The sequence below is a fragment of the Chaetodon auriga genome, chromosome 7 (assembly GCF_051107435.1).
Source record: "Chaetodon auriga isolate fChaAug3 chromosome 7, fChaAug3.hap1, whole genome shotgun sequence".
In the NCBI taxonomy this organism is placed as follows: Eukaryota; Metazoa; Chordata; class Actinopteri; order Chaetodontiformes; family Chaetodontidae; genus Chaetodon; species Chaetodon auriga.
Window position 1 is genome coordinate 7,077,166 of NC_135080.1, and position 18,610 is coordinate 7,095,775.

At 42.4% G+C, this 18,610-nt stretch overlaps 3 protein-coding genes across 3 annotated transcripts; 1 reads left to right on the plus strand and 2 right to left on the minus strand.

Annotated features, from left to right (window-relative positions):
• Nucleotides 1-1,313: 1,313 nt before the first annotated feature.
• On the minus strand, nucleotides 1,314-4,388 carry ca4b (carbonic anhydrase IV b). Its single transcript, XM_076735737.1, has 8 exons — nucleotides 4,328-4,388; nucleotides 4,006-4,050; nucleotides 3,754-3,918; nucleotides 3,251-3,396; nucleotides 3,063-3,155; nucleotides 2,519-2,585; nucleotides 2,089-2,252; nucleotides 1,314-1,499 (listed from the first exon to the last, which is right to left on the minus strand). The coding sequence occupies exons 1-8, from the start codon at nucleotides 4,386-4,388 to the stop codon at nucleotides 1,314-1,316; spliced, it is 927 nt and encodes a 308-aa protein (XP_076591852.1).
• Nucleotides 4,389-6,733: 2,345 nt separating this feature from the next.
• On the plus strand, nucleotides 6,734-9,329 carry LOC143323542 (dehydrogenase/reductase SDR family member 11-like). Its single transcript, XM_076735439.1, has 7 exons — nucleotides 6,734-7,001; nucleotides 7,655-7,864; nucleotides 8,382-8,476; nucleotides 8,581-8,710; nucleotides 8,816-8,908; nucleotides 8,995-9,060; nucleotides 9,207-9,329. The coding sequence occupies exons 1-7, from the start codon at nucleotides 6,870-6,872 to the stop codon at nucleotides 9,246-9,248; spliced, it is 768 nt and encodes a 255-aa protein (XP_076591554.1). The 5' UTR covers nucleotides 6,734-6,869; the 3' UTR covers nucleotides 9,249-9,329.
• A 5,306-nt stretch (nucleotides 9,330-14,635) lies between these two features.
• proca1 (protein interacting with cyclin A1) lies at nucleotides 14,636-17,962 on the minus strand. Its single transcript, XM_076734198.1, has 4 exons — nucleotides 17,352-17,962; nucleotides 17,100-17,232; nucleotides 16,652-16,786; nucleotides 14,636-16,538 (listed from the first exon to the last, which is right to left on the minus strand). Exons 1-4 carry the CDS (start codon nucleotides 17,878-17,880, stop codon nucleotides 14,864-14,866), a joined length of 2,472 nt encoding a protein of 823 aa, XP_076590313.1. The 5' UTR covers nucleotides 17,881-17,962; the 3' UTR covers nucleotides 14,636-14,863.
• Between the last annotated feature and the right edge of the window lie 648 nt (nucleotides 17,963-18,610).

Consider the following 18,610-nt stretch of genomic DNA (forward strand, 5'->3'; position numbering starts at 1 on the left):
ACGACTGAACTCTGACAGGGAGTCAGTCTTCTGTTGTGTAATAGCTGTTTGTACCTTTGCTTTGAAATGACTGCTGCTGAGTATTGCAACTGTTTATTAAATCAAAAAAATACAATTTCGAGTATTAAACTGAACCATGTTTGAGCAATTATAATCATGGACAGCAGCTGGAAACTCTGAATCTACCAGATGTATGTGTGGACACACACCACGAAAAGCCAATATTCTTCTTTCCAAAGGGCCAAACTTCGCTCTCATAATGTTGTGGGTTTGATAGCAAGCCACCCAATGAGATGAAACTTCTGCAGGACTACTAAAGATAGAAATAAAAAGTTTGACGATCTTCATACACTTTTTTTTAAGAGTCTATGTACAATATGTGACCCTGTGTTACCCTGAGTTTAATGCACGCAGAGTCCAAACTCCAGACAAATTCAGTGCTGCCACACAGTGGATGTTAGTGGAGGTGACACTCCCAGTCAGAGTCTAAAGAGGGCAACATTTTCAAAAATAAAAGTGTTAAAGACAAGATGCCATTTCAAAGGTGATTATTCTTTATTCTTTATTTGGAGCATACATGCAAGAAAAAGTGAAAAAGATGATAATGTTTCTGCAGAACTTCCTGTGATGAAGGTATCAGGACTCACTTTTGATGAAGCTAGCTTGATTTGTTGGCCCAATTTTATTCTTTAAATGCTGATAAATCACGTTTTAAAAGCCTACCAAACTGATCAATATAACTTCACTCAGAAATATAAATTCAGTACCAGTGCAAATCCAGAGTAATCCAGGTGGGAATACAAACTTTATGTCACAACATCACCACATATACATAAGAGCAGAGAGGACCCACCCGACGGAGTGAACATGTGCATCATCATTGAGATGATTAATCTGCAAGAGGTTGAACTACGAGAGAGAAATACGGTTCAGAGTTCAAACATACAAACGTGAATGCATCCTGATAACATATCAGAGCATAACAGTATCAGTGAATAGTCCCCTCGTTTGTAAAACGCTCTGTCATCATGATCAGTCAACTTCAGTGCAGTTTGTTGTAAAAATCAAAAAACACATAAATTATGAGGTGTTCAGGTAAAAAATCTGCAACTTAGATACACAACGCTTTTTTCATATACAGTATAGATCAGTGAGGAAATGCTTATGACATACTAGAATGAGGTTGTCTTTGTGCTACAGCGGATTTACATAATGCACTTTTAAATGTACATTTCATTAAATGTCATGTATCTGACAATCATCAGGGGACATAAACAGCAGTATTTATTCATAAAGATGAAGTTAAACAGCTTTCATCCTGTAGTGTGCAGGGAGAGTGCACTGGACACCAGCACGGACATGACGAGTAACCCGGCGCTGATCAGAGCAACGTGGCCTCCGGAGTAATACACCTGCCGTCCGTTCAAGGGCTGCACTGGTCTGTAGGTATTGATCATCTGCTTTTTATCAGCAAACTGAAGCTGGGAGAACGCGTTCAGCTGGAACGAAGATGAAATCACAACAGACAGCTGAAAACTACTCTGCAGGGTGATAAAAGGCAGGATTCCATGAATGCACAAGGCGGATGCAGTGGTAGAGGAGGAAAACTACTCAAAATATTGACTTAAAACTTCTCGAATCAATTTTTTTTTTTTTTATGTTAGCAATGGATCAAATGACTACAGGGAACACGAGAAGTGCTGCTCATAGTGGTGAATCTGATTCTGCAGTCAGCTCCACGGAGAATTTCAGCATCTTTCAGCTCTTTGTTTGAGATTTCCTTCAGGAGTTGGTGAAGACCAAAAACAGAGCTAAAACATGACTGAGTATTGGACTTGGATTCCCCAGGTGACCAGAAACACAACTCACAAATCAATGTTTAAGCCGCTCAGTGTCTGCAGGATGTTACCATATCAGCTTTATGTGGAATAAACATGGTGATAATAATCGTGTATCCTCAGTTCTGCAGGGATTTTCATGCTTTCAGATCAGATGAAGGATTACATGTTCTTTAGATGAAAATACAGAATGTAAATATAATTACCACCTTCCTCTGGGTAGCAGCTGCAATATTGTGACAGTAATTACCTGATTCCTGCTGAGAAGGATGGTGTCTTCAAAGAGGGTCCAGACGACAGCTTGCTGGCAGTCAGGTGTAGTGAGGGAGCCATCATAGCGAAAGTACTTGGTCATATTATCCGGAGGAAGAGTGAACATGTCCAAGGACACACCCGTCAGCGTCACGCTGCTGTCTGGTTTTAGAAAATATTAACAAGACAATCAAGTGAGCAAAAAATCGATTTTTTGATAATAAATAGGTTAAAGGTAACAACCTGATTGCTGTAATTCATTATCGTTGGGTTGTTAGAGTAGGTGTAACGTGACATGTTTTCTCAACAGTTGCACTTTAGTCTAATGCTGCAACAATTAGCAGCACATGAACTGCAGGACCGACTGTGGCTGGAAGATAATGCAGCAAAACGCTCTCGTTTCTCTGTGTAGAGCAGATGTGACTTACTGGATTGTGTGAGGTTTTTGAGAGCATTTATGAGGGGGTTAAACTTCTTGTTTTCAGAGCTGGACTCCTGGAACAGAAATAATTAAGTGTTCAAGTTACTTGGTAAGCTGAAATCACATTTTTTCTAAAAGTTTTCTAAAAGTTGAATACATTCTGGAGGTGAAATCACACAACACCTTTCATCATCATCCCCGGAAATATGGAAACATACAGAAGTCTGTGGATGGAAAACTGATGCTTTGTGACAACGACTCAAAACACACTGGAACAATAATGTTTAGTGAAGGATTTATGTTGCCTATTGTTATTGTTATTGTTATTTCAATAAGAAGCCTTGTATTGCTTATTATATTATTTCTTGTGTATCATATGTTGCTTTTTAAAACTGATCTCCTTGTGCGCATAGCTTTAATTTCCCAATAAGAAGTTTTCATTTTGGACCTTTGATGTTGCACCTATTTAAATCTTTTTTTTTTTTTTTTATCAAACTTCAATTTTAAGCTGATTTACATGTTTGTTGCAAAATAAAAAAAAATAAAATCACCTCAAAGAAAAATCCAAGAACGGCCACACCTGCTGGGTCTTTTACAGCCTGGAACAAAGAGTCGTATTCTTCTTTTATGTGGACAATATGCATCTGCAGAATAAAATAATTCAATATGGATTTCAGTACACAACTCGGCTTCACATGTAGGACTGACTGAAACACACTTTCATCCCCATATTTCATACCTCCATTGGAAAACGCTCTCCATCAATTGTATGTTCAGACCCCGGTCCTCCATCTTTGCCCCAGTGCAGGTGAAGTTGAAGCGCCTTGTATGTTGCAGCCAGATTTGCATTTTTGATCTTTATGCTCATGGGCAACTCCAGTTGAACTAGAAAAACGTCAAAATTCAGGAAAAGACAAGCTAAATGCTAAAACTGGTGAAGATTGAAAGCGTCCTTTTTAAATCAGTGGAAAATGTGAAGTATTATTGTCATTTATTGATTATCCCAGAGGACGCGGGGCTGCAGAACTTCTTTTCATTTTCATTTTGCTCTCATTGTCCATGTTGTCACCTCTTATACCATATAAAATCATTACCTCAGTGTTTTATGAGTGAGGCAATGGCATTCTGGGTATTTTATATCCAGCTCACCTTAGTTGAGCTGATTTATATCACTGCGAGGCACATTGTGATAAATACAGTTTTATTTGATACAGATGCTTTGGTAAAAAGACAAAGACGTACCACTGTGGCCGTTGTTTATGAGGCTACCGTGAAAAGTTTCTTGATAACCGGTGAAGTCAAAGGGAAGGAGACGCTCATCTCGTTGCAGCTTCCTTGTGACAATGTTAACTGGAGACTGAGCTCTGCCGCTGCAGTCCTGTGAAACCGTTCCCCATTCCTCTGGACCTGTGGAGGAAGAAAAGCGACTCCATGCTACGTATTTTCCTTCTTTTATTCAAACTGTTCGTGTCACTGACTTGCCTTGAAGTTTACCTGTGCAGGTGTGATTGCATGTAACTTGGGACTGGTAACACCAATCTATAAAACAAGGTTAGGAATAAGTCATTAACGAGAAATTAAAAATAACAAGAACAAACACAGGGATAATTCCTCTGTATTTTGAGAAATAAATGTCTTCTCTGCAGGAAGCCCAAACCCATTAGTTGAATAATATTTGAAATCTTGAAACGTACAAACAGAAAAACACACGAGGATAATAAAGCATCTGTGTCGCTGAACACATTTTTCAAGTATGTCTCATTTCACAGAAATCAAATCAAATCAGCTCGTTAGTTTTATTCCTTGGTGGACCTACCTGCCCCCGAGACAAACTTCATGGAAGACACAAGCAAAAATAAAACAGGTGCAAGCAGCATCGTGAATGTACTGTGTCCACCCGAGCCTGACCGAACTGGAGTTTTGGAAGACGATGCCAGAAACAGAGTTCAACCGAGCTGTTATAACACAGATCCACCCATCAATGCCGCCCATAAAGCACTGCTTCGGTTTTATGACCCCTGATTCCTGTGACTTCCACAGCAAGCACTGATATCTGAAGACTGATATTCACAAGATAATGAGTGCACTTTAATTCACAGTGTTTGGCCTTAAATCTCGAAGCTTGAATGATGCAGTTTAGATTTTTAGGGCAGAAAAGTCCCCTCCTGATCAGATATGATAAAAACTTATTTAGATTTACATTCGTTTTCTCTTTTTATTGACTTCCAGAGGCAGGGTTATCAGCAAATGACATATGATAATGCTACTGTGCATTACTACTGTTAATATTCCATTACTGCTCCTGATTAGTTTATGAGTAACACTGCTGGGCCACGTGAACTTTTGCATTATTTCTAACGTTGTCACAGTCCATCTCCCTGTCTGCCACATCTCCATGTATGGCCCCTCAGTGTTATTCTCCACTTATCCACCAGATGCCCTCAGACATGCTCTCCTTCCACCATCACCAGAATGACATTTCCCTCATCTGCTCTACAGGTGCCTGGACTCCCAGCCCACCTGCTCACCTGCATCTTATTCCATCATCACCCACTCACTATATACACCTGTCTGCTTCCTTTGCTCTTTGTCAGATTGCTCAGTCAGTCTCATATGCTTCTGTCACCTTGTTACACATTTGTGTTTTTGTGCCTGGCTTCAGTGTTTGACCTTTTACCCGTTTACTGGACTTTGGATTCTTGCCTGCTACTTATTGGATTCGTTTGATTGTGTCTGCTTTCTGGTTTTGACCCCCGTCTGCCTCGTTGACCGTGCAAGCCTAGACTAGGTCCCTGAACTGGACCAGATCTGCCTCAATCATTTGTGTTTGGGTCCTGTCTCTGTATTACTGTTATCCTGTTTGCACATTAGTTATGACAGAACAATCTGACCAGAATATGGACTCTCTTGGAAGAGCTTAAGGAGGTGTGCTCCACATTGTGACATTCATGACATTGTGCTTATTCATCAAAGGCTCCATGGACACTGAGATAAGATATAGTTTATTGATCCCATACTGGGGAAATTAACTTGTTACGGAAAGCAGAGCAAAAAAAAAAAAAAAAGAAAAAAAAAAGAAAGAAGAACAAATAGACAAAGGGAATCCAAAATAGAATCGTGTGTGTGTGTGTGTGTGTGTGTGTGTGTGTGTGTGTGTGTGTGTGTACATTACATACAAACCTTTAGCAGGATGAATAAGTTTCTCAATAGAAATGTTTTTAATTGGTAGGACGTAGGACACATGGTTGGACATGGGAAATAAAAGTGTTTTGTACTATTGCACAGTACAAAATATATAACATAGTGAAAAAAATATGTAATATTACACAGGATATTTGCACAGATGTAATGGATATTAGCACATGTTAAACATAAAGAAGGCAGTAGTGGAAAACAGGTCTGTGACGTGAACAACCCATCTTGGATTGAATCTGTCTGTAAAGAAGAGACAAGAGAATTTCAGGGGCAGTGGGAGAAAGTAAGTCTGACTGGGAAGAAGACTTAAGTGAATATCAACCCTCTTACTGAATGTCTGAAGAGCAGGAAGGAAGATGAGGCACAGTAAACACAAGACACTCTCAACTGTCATTTCCCGAATCTCGGAGGTAATCATCACCCACATCAACACTGTCAAACTTTAACAAACCCGTGAACTAAATGAAAGAGGAACTGGGCCAGGGATAATTCATGATCAAGTATTTGCTGCAAAAGAAGATAATACAGAGCTTAAATTAGTAAGGTGTTAAATAAACTGAAAACTCAAAAATGACTGATTCATTCTGCAGTTTCATTAAGAATCACTGAATTGTCTTTTCTGTTGAAAAACTCAGAAGGGTCACCTTCATGCACTCTTGCTCATGAGAATGGATGGCTTCAGACCGTCCTGACACAATATCACAAGACCTGGGACGTCTTCTTGAAATATGCTTGTTTTGCATAACCGTTTCTGCTGTGTTTAGAGAAGATAACTCAGACGACCGTTGAATGAATATTTAAGGAAAAGCCTTGGTAACTGCTGCCCTGTAGACTCTTGGCAAGTACATTATGATCTTTTTTGAAAATTACACGACGTTACCAAGCAAATGAATTCCCTCAGGACATGCCTATCAAGTACATGTACACACAGCAGAAACACACATACGTCAGTCTGCACCGAAAGATGTCCTACGGCTCCCAGGTGATTTGAATGCAACGTACTGACGTATAGTACATAAGCGGAACTGAACCAACTGGGAAGTGCTGCGTTCACGGGTACATGATTAGAGCTCTCGGCGCTGCTCTGCTGCCGGTCCGGCTGTCACGCTCCTTGTTTTTGCCGTGTTTTGTATAAACAGCCGGTTTCCGGTGTTCCGGTACTGATGGACCGCTGGCGGGGCAGAGTGGCTCTGGTGACCGGAGCCTCGGTCGGGATCGGGGCGGCCGTAGCCAAAGAGCTGGTCCGGCATGGTATGAAGGTGGTGGGCTGTGCAAGGGACGTCGGAAAAATACAGGTTTGTCCTGAAATTAAAACTGAGTTTCTGCACTTTGTGCAACGTGAAGGACGTGACAGCTGGAGTGTCTGTCGTAGAGAAATGAACTTAATGTTTTGATGTTCTTCTCACATTATTGCCGAATAGATCTTATTAAAGCTTTTTTGTAGGCTGTAAAAAAAAAAAAAAAAAACGACAAGTTAAACATTGATGGTGCATAAACACGCTTGAACTGTGTCAGTATTATGTAAGGTAGAGAGACTGGGCGGGTGCAGCTCACTTCATAAGTAACTTAATGTTTCTGAATCATGAAAGTTAAAACGCCTTTATGAAATAAAACATTAACATTGGAAAGAAAAGAGGCAGGCAGTGCCATAAACAGTCCTGAGAGGTAACCTGTCCTAAAAGAGGCAGGGTTAACTCGAGTCACAGGTTTGCTGTCTGAAAAGGTTTCCAATTAATGCTGAAAAAAATCAATAATCATTAAGGTGAAGACTTGAAAGAAGATTAAAAAGCATAACAACGGGGGAAAGGAATCAAACGTAAAAACCAAACTGGATTTCTATCATAATTAACCCTCTGGATGGTGGGTGGGATGGATAGTTTGAACAGCTGAGAAAATGTTGATTTAATGTATCGAAAGCTGATTCTCTGACATTTTCTTCTGATTTCAGAAACTGGCGGCAGAGTGTCAGAGCGCAGGCCATGGTGGTGTTTTGGTGCCTTTCAAGTGTGACTTGAGCATCGAGGAGGAGATTCTGTCCATGTTTGCCGCCATCAAAGCGCAGCACGGAGGTGTGGACGTGTGCATCAACAACGCTGGTTTGGCCCATCCAGAGTCACTGTTAAGTGGCAAAACCAGCGGCTGGAGGAACATGCTGGATGTGAGAGCTTCGTGTTTTTGGCCTCTGGTTTGAGGGTGGTCCTGTTAAACCTCATCAGCGGTTGGATTGTCCTTGTAAAAGCCATAAAAGCTGACATCACTAACAGACATGTCACAGTGTAAAAGCACAGGTGTGAATTATTACATTAATGATGGATGGATTCCATTTGTCACTCAAAGGTCTGCATCTGATTTCCATTCAAGGTCAGAGGTCGGGAACAATATTAATGAATTACTTAACATAACATCTGTTGTGATTGGCCCAGCAGGAAACCGAAGCAGGCGAGGCTCAGACGATTGGTCCATATTTATTTCTGACTCCATTATGTTTACAGCTACATTTAAAATTGTGTCCTCGAACATGAAAAAAATGTGTAAATAAAATATCCCAAAAATCTCAGTAAAATATCCAGCAGACTTTGATACCGGTGTCAGACCACAGGCCGTGATCTGTATCGTCAGCTGTTAATGCCAGAATGAGTATTAACTTTGGGTCGTTTGTGCTCGGTGTTTTGCAGGTGAACGTCATTGCTTTGTGTATATGCACACGTGAAGCCATTCAGTCAATGAAAGAAAGAAATGTTGACGACGGACACATCATAAACATCAACAGGTACAGGTCAAAGAAGAACTGATAATCACAGGGACTGATCTATTAATCCGCGTCAGTGAGTGCTGACCTGCTTCACCTGTCTCATACGTCTTCCTCTGCTGCAGCATGAGCGGACATCGTGTCATTCCCGTCGCTGCCACACATTTCTACAGCTCCACCAAGTACGCCGTGACGGCCCTGACGGAGGGTCTGAGGCAGGAGCTGCGTGAGGCGAAGACCCACATCAGAGCTACAGTGAGGCTTCATCGCTGCTCGCCTGCATTTACTCGACTTATTCAGTCAACTCTGCAGTGAGCTTGTGTGCAGGACTTTACTCGTGTCTGATCGTTCTATTTACAGAGTATTTCTCCCGGTGTAGTGGAGACAGAGTTTGCTCAGCGGCTCTTCATCGACAATCCTGATCAAGCTGCTGCTACGTACACCATGTTTAAGGTAGAAATATTATTCCAACTTTCCTACAGTGTCGTGCAAGACCGTAGAAGCAGTACATATAATGTACTTTTTCATTTCTCTGACAGCCTTTGGAAGCAATCGATGTTGCAAATTCTGTTACATACGTCCTAAGTGCTCCTCCACACGTGCAGGTATGTGACTTCCTCTCTCATATACATATTTTAGTGCTTCCTATGGCGACAACGCACACATGTTTTCAACCTTTGCTCTTTTAATGTTCACATTGATATTTTACTGATAATGAGATAACCCCCACGTGCTGTCTGTCTTCTTTCAGATCGGAGAAGTTCAGATGCGACCTGTGGAGCAGGTGTCGTAGCACTGCACCACGTGACAGCTGATTCACTGTGTTTCTACAGTCATTTTTTGCTTGCAGAATTAAAAGATGAAGGTCGTTGCACTTCAGCTTTGTTATTATACACGGTGAACTTTGATTTGTAGCAAGGCAGCAGACACTTACAGAAGAATAAAGGGATGCAATGAAACAAAAATGTCAAATTGTGTTCAGCTGTATGTGTACAGCAGCTCAGTTATCGGAGTAAGATTTTTAAAAAGTAGTAAAAGAGCAAATACTGGGTACTCCGGGTTATTTGACTTCACAGGAGATGTGCTTGTTTATGCGTAAAGTCTCAATTGAAATGCAGGTTTGGATTTTGTTAAAGGACCTTCAGTTGCTGGTGTGAGGTCAAAGGTCAGAAGCGTCTTGAGTACATTAAAGCCACCCTGCAGCCAGTAGGACAGTTCCTCTGGCACCACCAACAGGTTGACCTTTGTGATTTTCAGTGAAATCTACTCAATGAATGCCAAATTATCCAATATTTTATAATTTATAAAACAAATACTACCTGCAAAACTAGTAGCATTTTCCTTCAGACTCAGCTGTAATTAGTAAATGTTAGCATGCTGAACAAAAACTGTGACCAATGCAGACACTTAGAATCAGCATGTTAGCATGCCAATGTTAGCGTTTAGCTCAAAGCACCATTGTGCCAACGAATAAATGACTGATGTCACCAAAACTGCCTCTATTACACAGAATGTGAGATAAAGCTGTAAACATATTTCAGTCAGGTTAGGTTTCTGTACACAATGGCAGCTGTCATGCTTGTGTTTCACCTGTGTATCGGATTCATTTCAGCATTCATTCAGTCATCAAACACTAAGTGCAGCCATATGTCACTACATCCAGATGGGCATGGTCTGTCATTGTTAGATTATCTCTCCTGTAGATAAGGGTATTACGAGGCCGCTTGATCAATTATTTTTGCATTAATATTGTGGCCTGTCTGGATAAAAACATTACTGCAAGACTTCGCCCATATGCATGTTTGCTAATGCAGATAACCTGCTGTAATTCTCCAGGTGTGTATGGGGCAGGGCTCTCACTTGTCACCTTACCTTAACTCTGACCCCAACACAGCAGAAATTTTCCCGTTATTGTTCCTGTTGCGTAGTTAACAGTAAGCATCACTTCCTGAACGTTATCAAATCAAGGCCTCACAAACCAATCATGCAATAAATCAATAAAACATATTGGCAGTTCAACATACTGCCATACACATGTATTAGTTGAGTTAACCAGTGAGTCATTTTTTAGGAGTAAGAATATTATATTATAAAATTATGGGAGACTGCAGACAGATGTCAGCATCATAGTTGCTGTACCCGAATTCTCAAACAGCTTTAAAAAAAACAGTTTAAAAAAGTATGAAGGATGGATTTCCGCTGAGCATTGATCAAAGCTCCTCCAGGCTTTGTCCACTAGAGGTCACAGTGAGCACAGTGTCTCACACCTCCTCCACAATACTGGTCAGACAACAGATAGGTGGTAAGAAACGAAATGAAATGATTTCGATGCTGAGATTGAGCACAAAAAGTGAGTGAAAGCAGGGATAAACATCCTCTGCTCAGTCTCTCTCTCTCTGTCTCTCTGTCTAATATGAAGAACACACATCAGTAATATGTGTAATAGAAACAGCTTTTTGTGAGCAGATTTGTGCAAAAACTGATATTTTCATCAGTCTCAGCTCTACTCTGTGTGCTTGATTAGCAGTTGTTAGCATGCTAACACTTTGAGGTGCGGTGTATTGTAACATTTTACCTCCTTAGCATCAGCACATTAACATTTTCATTATGAGCATGTTAGCATGTATTCTTAGCATTTAGCTCCAAGTGGAACCTGAGTGCTCCCTGAATGTCACCAGCTGCTGTTTTACTGAGTAACAGACCATGACGAGCTCCTGCTCAAAGAGAAACCTGCTGTCATCAGTTTCATCAGAGCTGCTCAGTTTACAGTTCAGAGGAAAGCCAAGGTTAGCAGGCGACTGCCAACCACCACCCGCTGTCTTTTTGATGTTAATGAACACCCATTCGCACAGAGCCTATTGAATACATACACAAATGTTGGCAAAGCACTTGGCTCAGTGGCTTTGGCCAGCTGGACGACCCCTCACGCCCAAACAGAAAATGCGTCAGAGAAATGGAGCAAGTCTTTGCCGTCGACGCCTGCCAGGAGTAAAGCATCATTACCGGCCTTGTACATGAGCAGAACAAGAAACAGAAACAAACTCTGGAGTGTAATGTTGTTTGACAGGGTTGGATTTTTAAGCATCACCTGGAGCATTTAGACACGGAGCCAGGATTTAGGGATGACGTTATTATTCATCTCAAAGACATTTTATCGAAGCTTGTCTTTGATTTAGATACTTAAGTCACTTTTTGTAGCTGTGAGGCATTTTGCAGCCCTTTTGTATGACAAGTGCAAATTCAATTAGTATATATTTCATAGTCAAATTGGAGAACCAGGGTTGTCTGTATTTGCAGAGAGCTGTTACTTCTTATTTCAGAGGATCCCTCTCCTTCATCCATCAGTGCTACACCAGCCAATTAAACCACTACGGGTTGGTTTCTCTAAATCAATAAACTCTCTCCTGTGTTGGTGAATATAATGGATTATTGGATTCTTCACCTAATAGGACGCCACAGACCGTGATGTGCTCTCATTGTTGCACATACCATGGATTGTATGTCCCTTTGTGTGTTTTTTCTGCCTGACCAGAGTGTGCCTCCTAATAGTATCTCTCATATGTTTCAAAGCCATCTGCAGTAACGGGTCGGGGTCAAAACCCTCACACGACCCTGGCCCAGTGGGCATCCAGCCAATGCACTGGGAGGATGGGGAGGCATCGCAGAGGACCAGGAAATTTCCAAATTCTGCAGTAGAGCTCACTTTTATTCTTTAAACATGTGCTTTTTTGTGTGTTTTTAATGTGCACAGGTGTCCAACAACCCTGCTTGCTGGTCTCAGCATGATTCCAGACTACTCATATATCAGCCACAGGGCATGAAAACCCCACGGCCACCACTCCTTTCTGCCTCAGCCCATCATCAGCTCACGGTAAGTTACTTCATCTGTAGCCAGTCTTCTGTGTCCCTCTGCAACCTCTGCAGCTTCTCAGTGCCACAGAAAGTCCACATCAGCCTGTGCTGGCATCCTTTCACTGCCTTTTAATACCTCAGATCTTAATGTTTATTGTTACATGAAACAGGCTGCCCTCTTCACAAATGCCGGATGTTTAAAGCGGAGATTTATTCATTATATAGCTCATTATATAGCTGTCCAGCCCGAAACTTTACTGCTGTTCACTGCTCTCACAGCATAATTTTCAGCAGCAAGCAGCTGAGAAAAAGATCTAAAAGCCCACTTTACACTACCTGCTCAGCCCCAAACAGCTCACAGACACAGTTAGTGACTCGCTAGTGAACAGAGTGGAGTATTTAACAGCTAAAGAGGCAGATCTTTCCTCCAGGAGTTGGTGGAAACCAGTAACAGAGCTAAACAAGAGAGAGTATTGGATTTTGTTTCATCAGAATCTGAAGCACTGTATGTATGTCAGTGTTGTGTTCATGGCTTATTTCTGCTGCCCCCAAGTGGCCAAAAAAATCAATTATTAGACAATGCATTTGTAAAACAAAACTTTTATTAAATATAATAACACACAGTCACGCATTTAACAAAACATTGTGTGGGCATGATGATCAATCTTTATTTCAGCTTGCAGGGCAAGTAACTTTTAGCCTGTGTGTGCGTGTGTGTAAATACTTTTCATCTATGTGTGTCAATCATTCTTTATCCTTGTATAAATCTGATTTGGACCGGCCAAAGTAGCCTAACAAACATAAGCCACACGCAGGCACTTTTCTTTTTTCAGTGTTTCATTTGTTATGAAAATGAAAGTTTTGTATGTGTAAGCATCAATAATAAGACAGACCTGTGCGGAATAATGATATTCTTTATGATCAGGCTTTTAAGCAACCAATAGGAGTTATTCTCTTTTGCAGAGCTTCATAATCATTTGGGTTTATAATCCCAGCCTAGAGTTTCTATATGCAGACGATGGGTTTATTAACCTAAAACATAAATAGAAGCCTAATATGAACCTAAAACATATTCTCAAAGGTCATTAACTTGCAGATGAAATGGAAAAATTCCTGCCACTTCTTCTTCCCCCACTGTGAGAAATGATTTTTATCACAGATCCAACTGTGTTCGTGCTCTGCCATTTCAGCTTATTACTGGACATGAATGCCAAGCTCTGAATGCTTGGGCGCCGTCCAAAAAATCTGCAAACTTGAGCTGTAGCATGAAAGTCTGCATTGTTACCTCATTCCCACTCTTTAACACACACTAATCAGATGCTGGACAGTAGACTACTTCCTTAATATGCCAGTGTCAGATGTGATGGCGATCTAATGGGCACATCTCACCTTTTCAGACTCATCCAGATATCCTCTTATACAAGCATGTGACAGTCAGCTGACCTGGATTTCAGCCAGCTACAACCCTCATGGGTTGAGAGGTGAACGTAAAGTGCAAAGTGAGAGCCTAATCTGTGTGGAGAATGTGACCCTGCTTTAAACCACACAGGGGGGCAACTAAGGCCAAAGTCCCCTTGAACAAAGGAACACAGTCCATAAACTCCCTCAATTTTCTTGGCATGGTTTCTGTGCATGCAGTATGGAAAGAAAGGTTCACAAAAACTCAAAAGCAGGTTAAGCAGGTTAGTGCTAAGCCTCTGAGTTTTAGATTTCCAATTTTCTCCTTTTGATTAAGTATTTCCATCTAAGGTAACAAGGGAATGTGCACACAAATGGATTTTTAAAGACCATTTCTGTCTGTCCAGAGCTAGCTATCTACATCTAAATACCCTTTTTATCATTTCAGATAACTACAGCTTTGAAAGGTATTGTTTGACCTTGTGCAGAGGACTAGAGGAAAGATCGCTACCACTCTGGTCTTAACAGTGAATATGAAGCTACAGCCAGCAGCTGTTAGCTTAGCTTAGCTTAGCTTACTTTAGAGACTTTAAACAGGCGGAAACAGCCAGCCAGGCTCTGTGCAAAGGTGACAAAGCCACCTTGCACCATCTCTAAAGCTGACAAACTAACACAACAAGTGTAGTTTCTTTGATTTGTGCAAAAACCAAAATGCATTAAAACAACATGTTGTTTTAAGCAAGCGGCTGCAGGTGGTGGCTTCATACTTAGCACACAGGTATTAGAGCAATATCAATATTCTCATCTAACTCTCTGCAAGAAAACAATAAAGTGGATTTCTCAAAATGCCAAACGAGTATTTTAAAATAAAAAATGTGACCTGTGTTTATTTCATCACTGAATATAAATGGAGGCACTCGGACATGTTCATAATCATTTAGAAATTTTATTGTAGATATGCAGAATACAGTATTGCAAATGATGATTCTCACATAGCAATCAAAATTGACTGTCAATTTCTGTGATTTAAATGCTGAGCCAGAGGAGATTATACTGTAAATATTTTTGATGTATTTCATTGATGAAGAAAGTGAGCCTTGCCAGCTAATTTGCCGGGGGGGGGGGGTAGCCTATCCTGCTACACTTGCACCACGTGGCTCACTGTTGTCTAGTTGCTGCTTTCCTCCTCTTCTTCCGGCTGAATTGTGCTTTTGCTCTCTCAATAGATAACTGAATTGGACTCATGACGGGAGATGCGGTGGTGGTGGTGGAGGTCTTTTCAGATCTCTGTAGACTGGGCTCCTCAGTAGTGGTGACTTTGGATGGCGTGGCTGTAAATGTCATTGGTGTGTGTTCACTTTGTTTGAGGATGGACACTCCATCGCTGACAGCAGCAGGTACTGCTTTCTTTCTTGGTTTTCTCTGCTGTCTGATTATCTGCCTGTGTCTTTTCGTGATGATGGAGGGGGCTGCTGTGATAGTGGTAAAAAGCCTCCATTCACTGTGAGTTTCTGCCGCCACTGTAGGGCTGCTGAATGCAGCAGCAGTTGCAGGACTCTTCAGTGCATCGCCCATCTCTGGAGACGGAAGAACAGGGAGCGCGCTTTCGAAGCTGTTTTCACTTGAAAGAGGCAAAGATGTTTTCCTTCTCCTGCTGCTCAGTCCTCTCTCTTGAGACTTTCGCCTTTTCAAAACACTAAAGGTGGAGTTCAGAGACGTAACTTGGCCGATCATCCTTCCTCCATGAATGTCCAGCCTGTGTGAAACATGCCGCCCTGTGGTGGGCACCGATGGCATGGCGGGAGCCCCGGTGAGAGGGATCACTTTCAGATTGTCGGCAGAGGAATTTTCATGGGGAGAGGCCACAATGGGAGAAGCCGAGTAGTCTTTCCTCCTTTTCTTCCTCCCCTGTCTTTCTCCTCTCTCCTTTGACCTGTTCCTTTTGACTGTGATGGGGGTCCTGGCAATGCTGACGGCAGGTCGCTTTTCAGGGTCGCTCCCAAACCTTTGTTGCTCAGGTTGTGCCGCTGGGGATATTGTAATGACGGTGGGGACCAAAACATCTGTTGTGTTCATTACAAGCTTTTCAGAAGGAGAAAGAGGGATTGTCTTGCTCTTCCTTTTAAGCCCTCTGGTTTTTGCTTTCTGTGAAACAGCAGTTGTGCTTGTTGGTGTAGAACGAGTGACTTCTTCTGGTTTCTCCTGGACTGTCGCAACGGAAACAGTCCCCTTATCCATCGCAGGTTCATCTTTCATGACTTCATTGGAGGGCTCTTCTTTTCCTCCCAGCTCGTATTCACTGTCATCAACTCTGTTTGCGTTTCTGCTTGGCTGGTCGTGTTTGTGCGACTCACTGATGAAGTTACTTAGAGCGCTGACTTCTTCTGCTTTGCTGCCAGAAGTGGAAACTGCAGCTCCTTCCTCTATTTTAACACCTGCCTCTGTTTTCTCTTTTCTCTTCCTCCCTTTTCCTTTTCCTTTCTGCTTTTTGTTGGGTTTCTTCTTCTTCCCTGTGTTCTTCCTCTTCTTCTTCTCTGAGCTCTGCGTCTCGCCTTTATCAGAGTCATTGGTGGAGCTTTGGGAGGTGGAGACAGTTGCAAGGACCTTGATGAAGTCCTCTGCAGCGGTGACAACATTTCTGAGTGACGGCTCCTCAGGGCCTGCCATTGTAGACTGTGTTGTACTCTCTGGTGCTTCTTCTTTCTTGCTTTTCTTGGAATCTTTCTTCTTGGAAGATGGCAACGGCAGCTCATCGATGATGTCAATACCACCAAAGTCATACGGGACCGCCTCTTGCAGCACAGCAATGGGAAGCTTCTCATATCGTTTACACCTAAGAGAGAGCAAAGGAAGATGGGGTCGTGAGTGGGGATTTCAAAGAGTAATACAGCTCACTGTGTTTCAAATCTACTTAAAAGTTTAACACCAGAGTGCACTGATACTTACATGCCGTACCAATGACGCTCTACACACTGTTCCTCATAGACGAAGTTAAAGCAAGGCACACCGATGACATTGAAGAACGCCTGACCAACTACCCTGGAGGACGTGTCGTTGACTTTCCTCAGACAATCTTTCAACCTGCAGAGTGTCAGAGAGAGCAGCTTTGTTTCTAGTCGTCTCTTTCGGGAATCATTGACCTATGAGAGCAGAGTAACTCCAAAAAATTTAATGAATTGCATTTATTTAAATTACAGTGTGTTAATTTTTCTTTTAAAAGTCCTGAAGTTGACGTTCTCTCATTTTTATGAGTTCCAGAAAGTCAGAAGGACGAAAGAGCTGTTTTTCTAAATACAGGTAAATGCTTCAAAACTCAACAATAATTTTTGTCCCATAGACAGATGTGAGACTTAACGTGAGAATGCATCAATATAATGAAGTTTTTTTTACTCACGTATTATCACAGTCACAATGGCAGATGGAGTGCCACTTGAAATTAGTGTAGCCATATTTTGAGGAGAAGGGGTGGATGACGTTAGGACAGTGGTCGTGAATACGGCAGCAGCTGTCGGTCTCTGCAAAGTCTCCTGCAGGATGGAGGTCAGAATTATGAAACCGGTGGCACACAATCACACACACACACACACACACACACACACACACACACAATGAATTTAATTTGCTTTAAATTGTTGATATAACCTACCCAGCTGGTCATAATGATCAGCCATGTTTCCAGCTCCACACCACAGAGTCCCGGGATAAGTAAAGCCTCTCTTGGATCTTTTTAAAACCTTCTGCTGCAGCGCAGAGTCATCACTATTACCCGTTTTCACCCTGCCGCTGCGCCCCGACCTCTCTTTCAGCTCCCGGCACATCAGTTTGGCTTCATCCATGCGCGCAAAACGCGTCTCCAGCTGCCACCCGGCTCTCTGTTCTTTCAGTCCCAACCTGCACTCATGCATGAAGGATTTCACCTGCATCTGGTTCACAGTGACCGAGCAGTTCACAAGCTTCCCGGCGGGGCTGACCACAGAGCGCACCACCTCCGCTCCGTCTGACACCTGGTAGAGGAAATTCTCCCCGACGGCGGACATTTTTGCGCAAAAGGTGCCGTTAAGCATGGAGAACATTTCTTTGCTCTCCTTGTCTGCGTCCAAAGCGTGGCTCAGGAAGTCGCCCATGACGAAGTTTCTGTCCAGATAAGACAGAAAGACAAAGAACACCGACCACATGATGCGGCGAGTGGCACTTTCAGCACCACGCGTAACGGAGACAGCTCCTCGCGGTTTTCCGGCGCTCTCGTGCAGCCCTCCCACTTTTAAGGCGAAGCCGAAGTGGTGTGATTATTAATACGATAAATGGCCACGTTGGGAGGAGTCAACTGAATTAACCTCTTTAGATGTCCAGCCTGGGTACAATATCTTTGTACATCAGGGCGCTGATACACTCTTGGAGTAGATATTACCACCAGTAGGTTACCTCGCTACATTTGAACGTGCAGGAGAGGAGAGGGTTAATTTGTGGGTGTGTAGAGCATGAACCTCAAGCATCTTTCACTGCAAAGAGAGAGAGAGAGATGACCGCAAGTTACCTCCCAACCCCCTCAGCTCAGCTCCCAGAAAGTGGAGATTTACTTTGGGAACACGAATGGAGGAGGTTCTAGTCCACCCCGCTTTCCATGGTAACAGGCATGGGGTGACTGTGCCAACCCAGGAGATTGGACATCTTTCAAAAGCCACAAAACAGGCACTGAATTGGTGATGACCTAAATCACAATGTAGGGACAAAACTCTTTCATTGTGGAATGTGGAGAAAGGTTGGCGCTGTCGCACGCAAACCCCACTGACTGAAGGGCCGCAAGAGTGAGGCTGAAATGATGGATGGATGCTTCATATTGTCTCTTGGTGTGTGTGTGTGTGTGTGTGTGTGTGTGTGTGTGTGTGTGTGAGACTAACAATTATT

Coding starts and splice junctions, on each gene's coding strand:
- ca4b (XM_076735737.1), bottom strand. CDS start 4,388: ATGCTGCTTGCACCTGTTTTATTTTTGCTTGTGTCTTCCATGAAGTTT. Junction 4,051..4,327: donor GAAGTTTGTCTCGGGGGCAG/GTAGGTCCACCA, acceptor CTTGTTTTATAG/ATTGGTGTTACCAGTCCCAA. Junction 2,253..2,518: donor CAAAAACCTCACACAATCCA/GTAAGTCACATC, acceptor TTCTAAAACCAG/ACAGCAGCGTGACGCTGACG.
- LOC143323542 (XM_076735439.1), top strand. CDS start 6,870: ATGGACCGCTGGCGGGGCAGAGTGGCTCTGGTGACCGGAGCCTCGGTC. Junction 8,477..8,580: donor CACATCATAAACATCAACAG/GTACAGGTCAAA, acceptor CCTCTGCTGCAG/CATGAGCGGACATCGTGTCA. Junction 8,909..8,994: donor CTACGTACACCATGTTTAAG/GTAGAAATATTA, acceptor TTTCTCTGACAG/CCTTTGGAAGCAATCGATGT.
- proca1 (XM_076734198.1), bottom strand. CDS start 17,880: ATGTGGTCGGTGTTCTTTGTCTTTCTGTCTTATCTGGACAGAAACTTC. Junction 17,233..17,351: donor TGATCATTATGACCAGCTGG/GTAGGTTATATC, acceptor TCCATCCTGCAG/GAGACTTTGCAGAGACCGAC. Junction 16,539..16,651: donor GAGCGTCATTGGTACGGCAT/GTAAGTATCAGT, acceptor GCTCTCTCTTAG/GTGTAAACGATATGAGAAGC.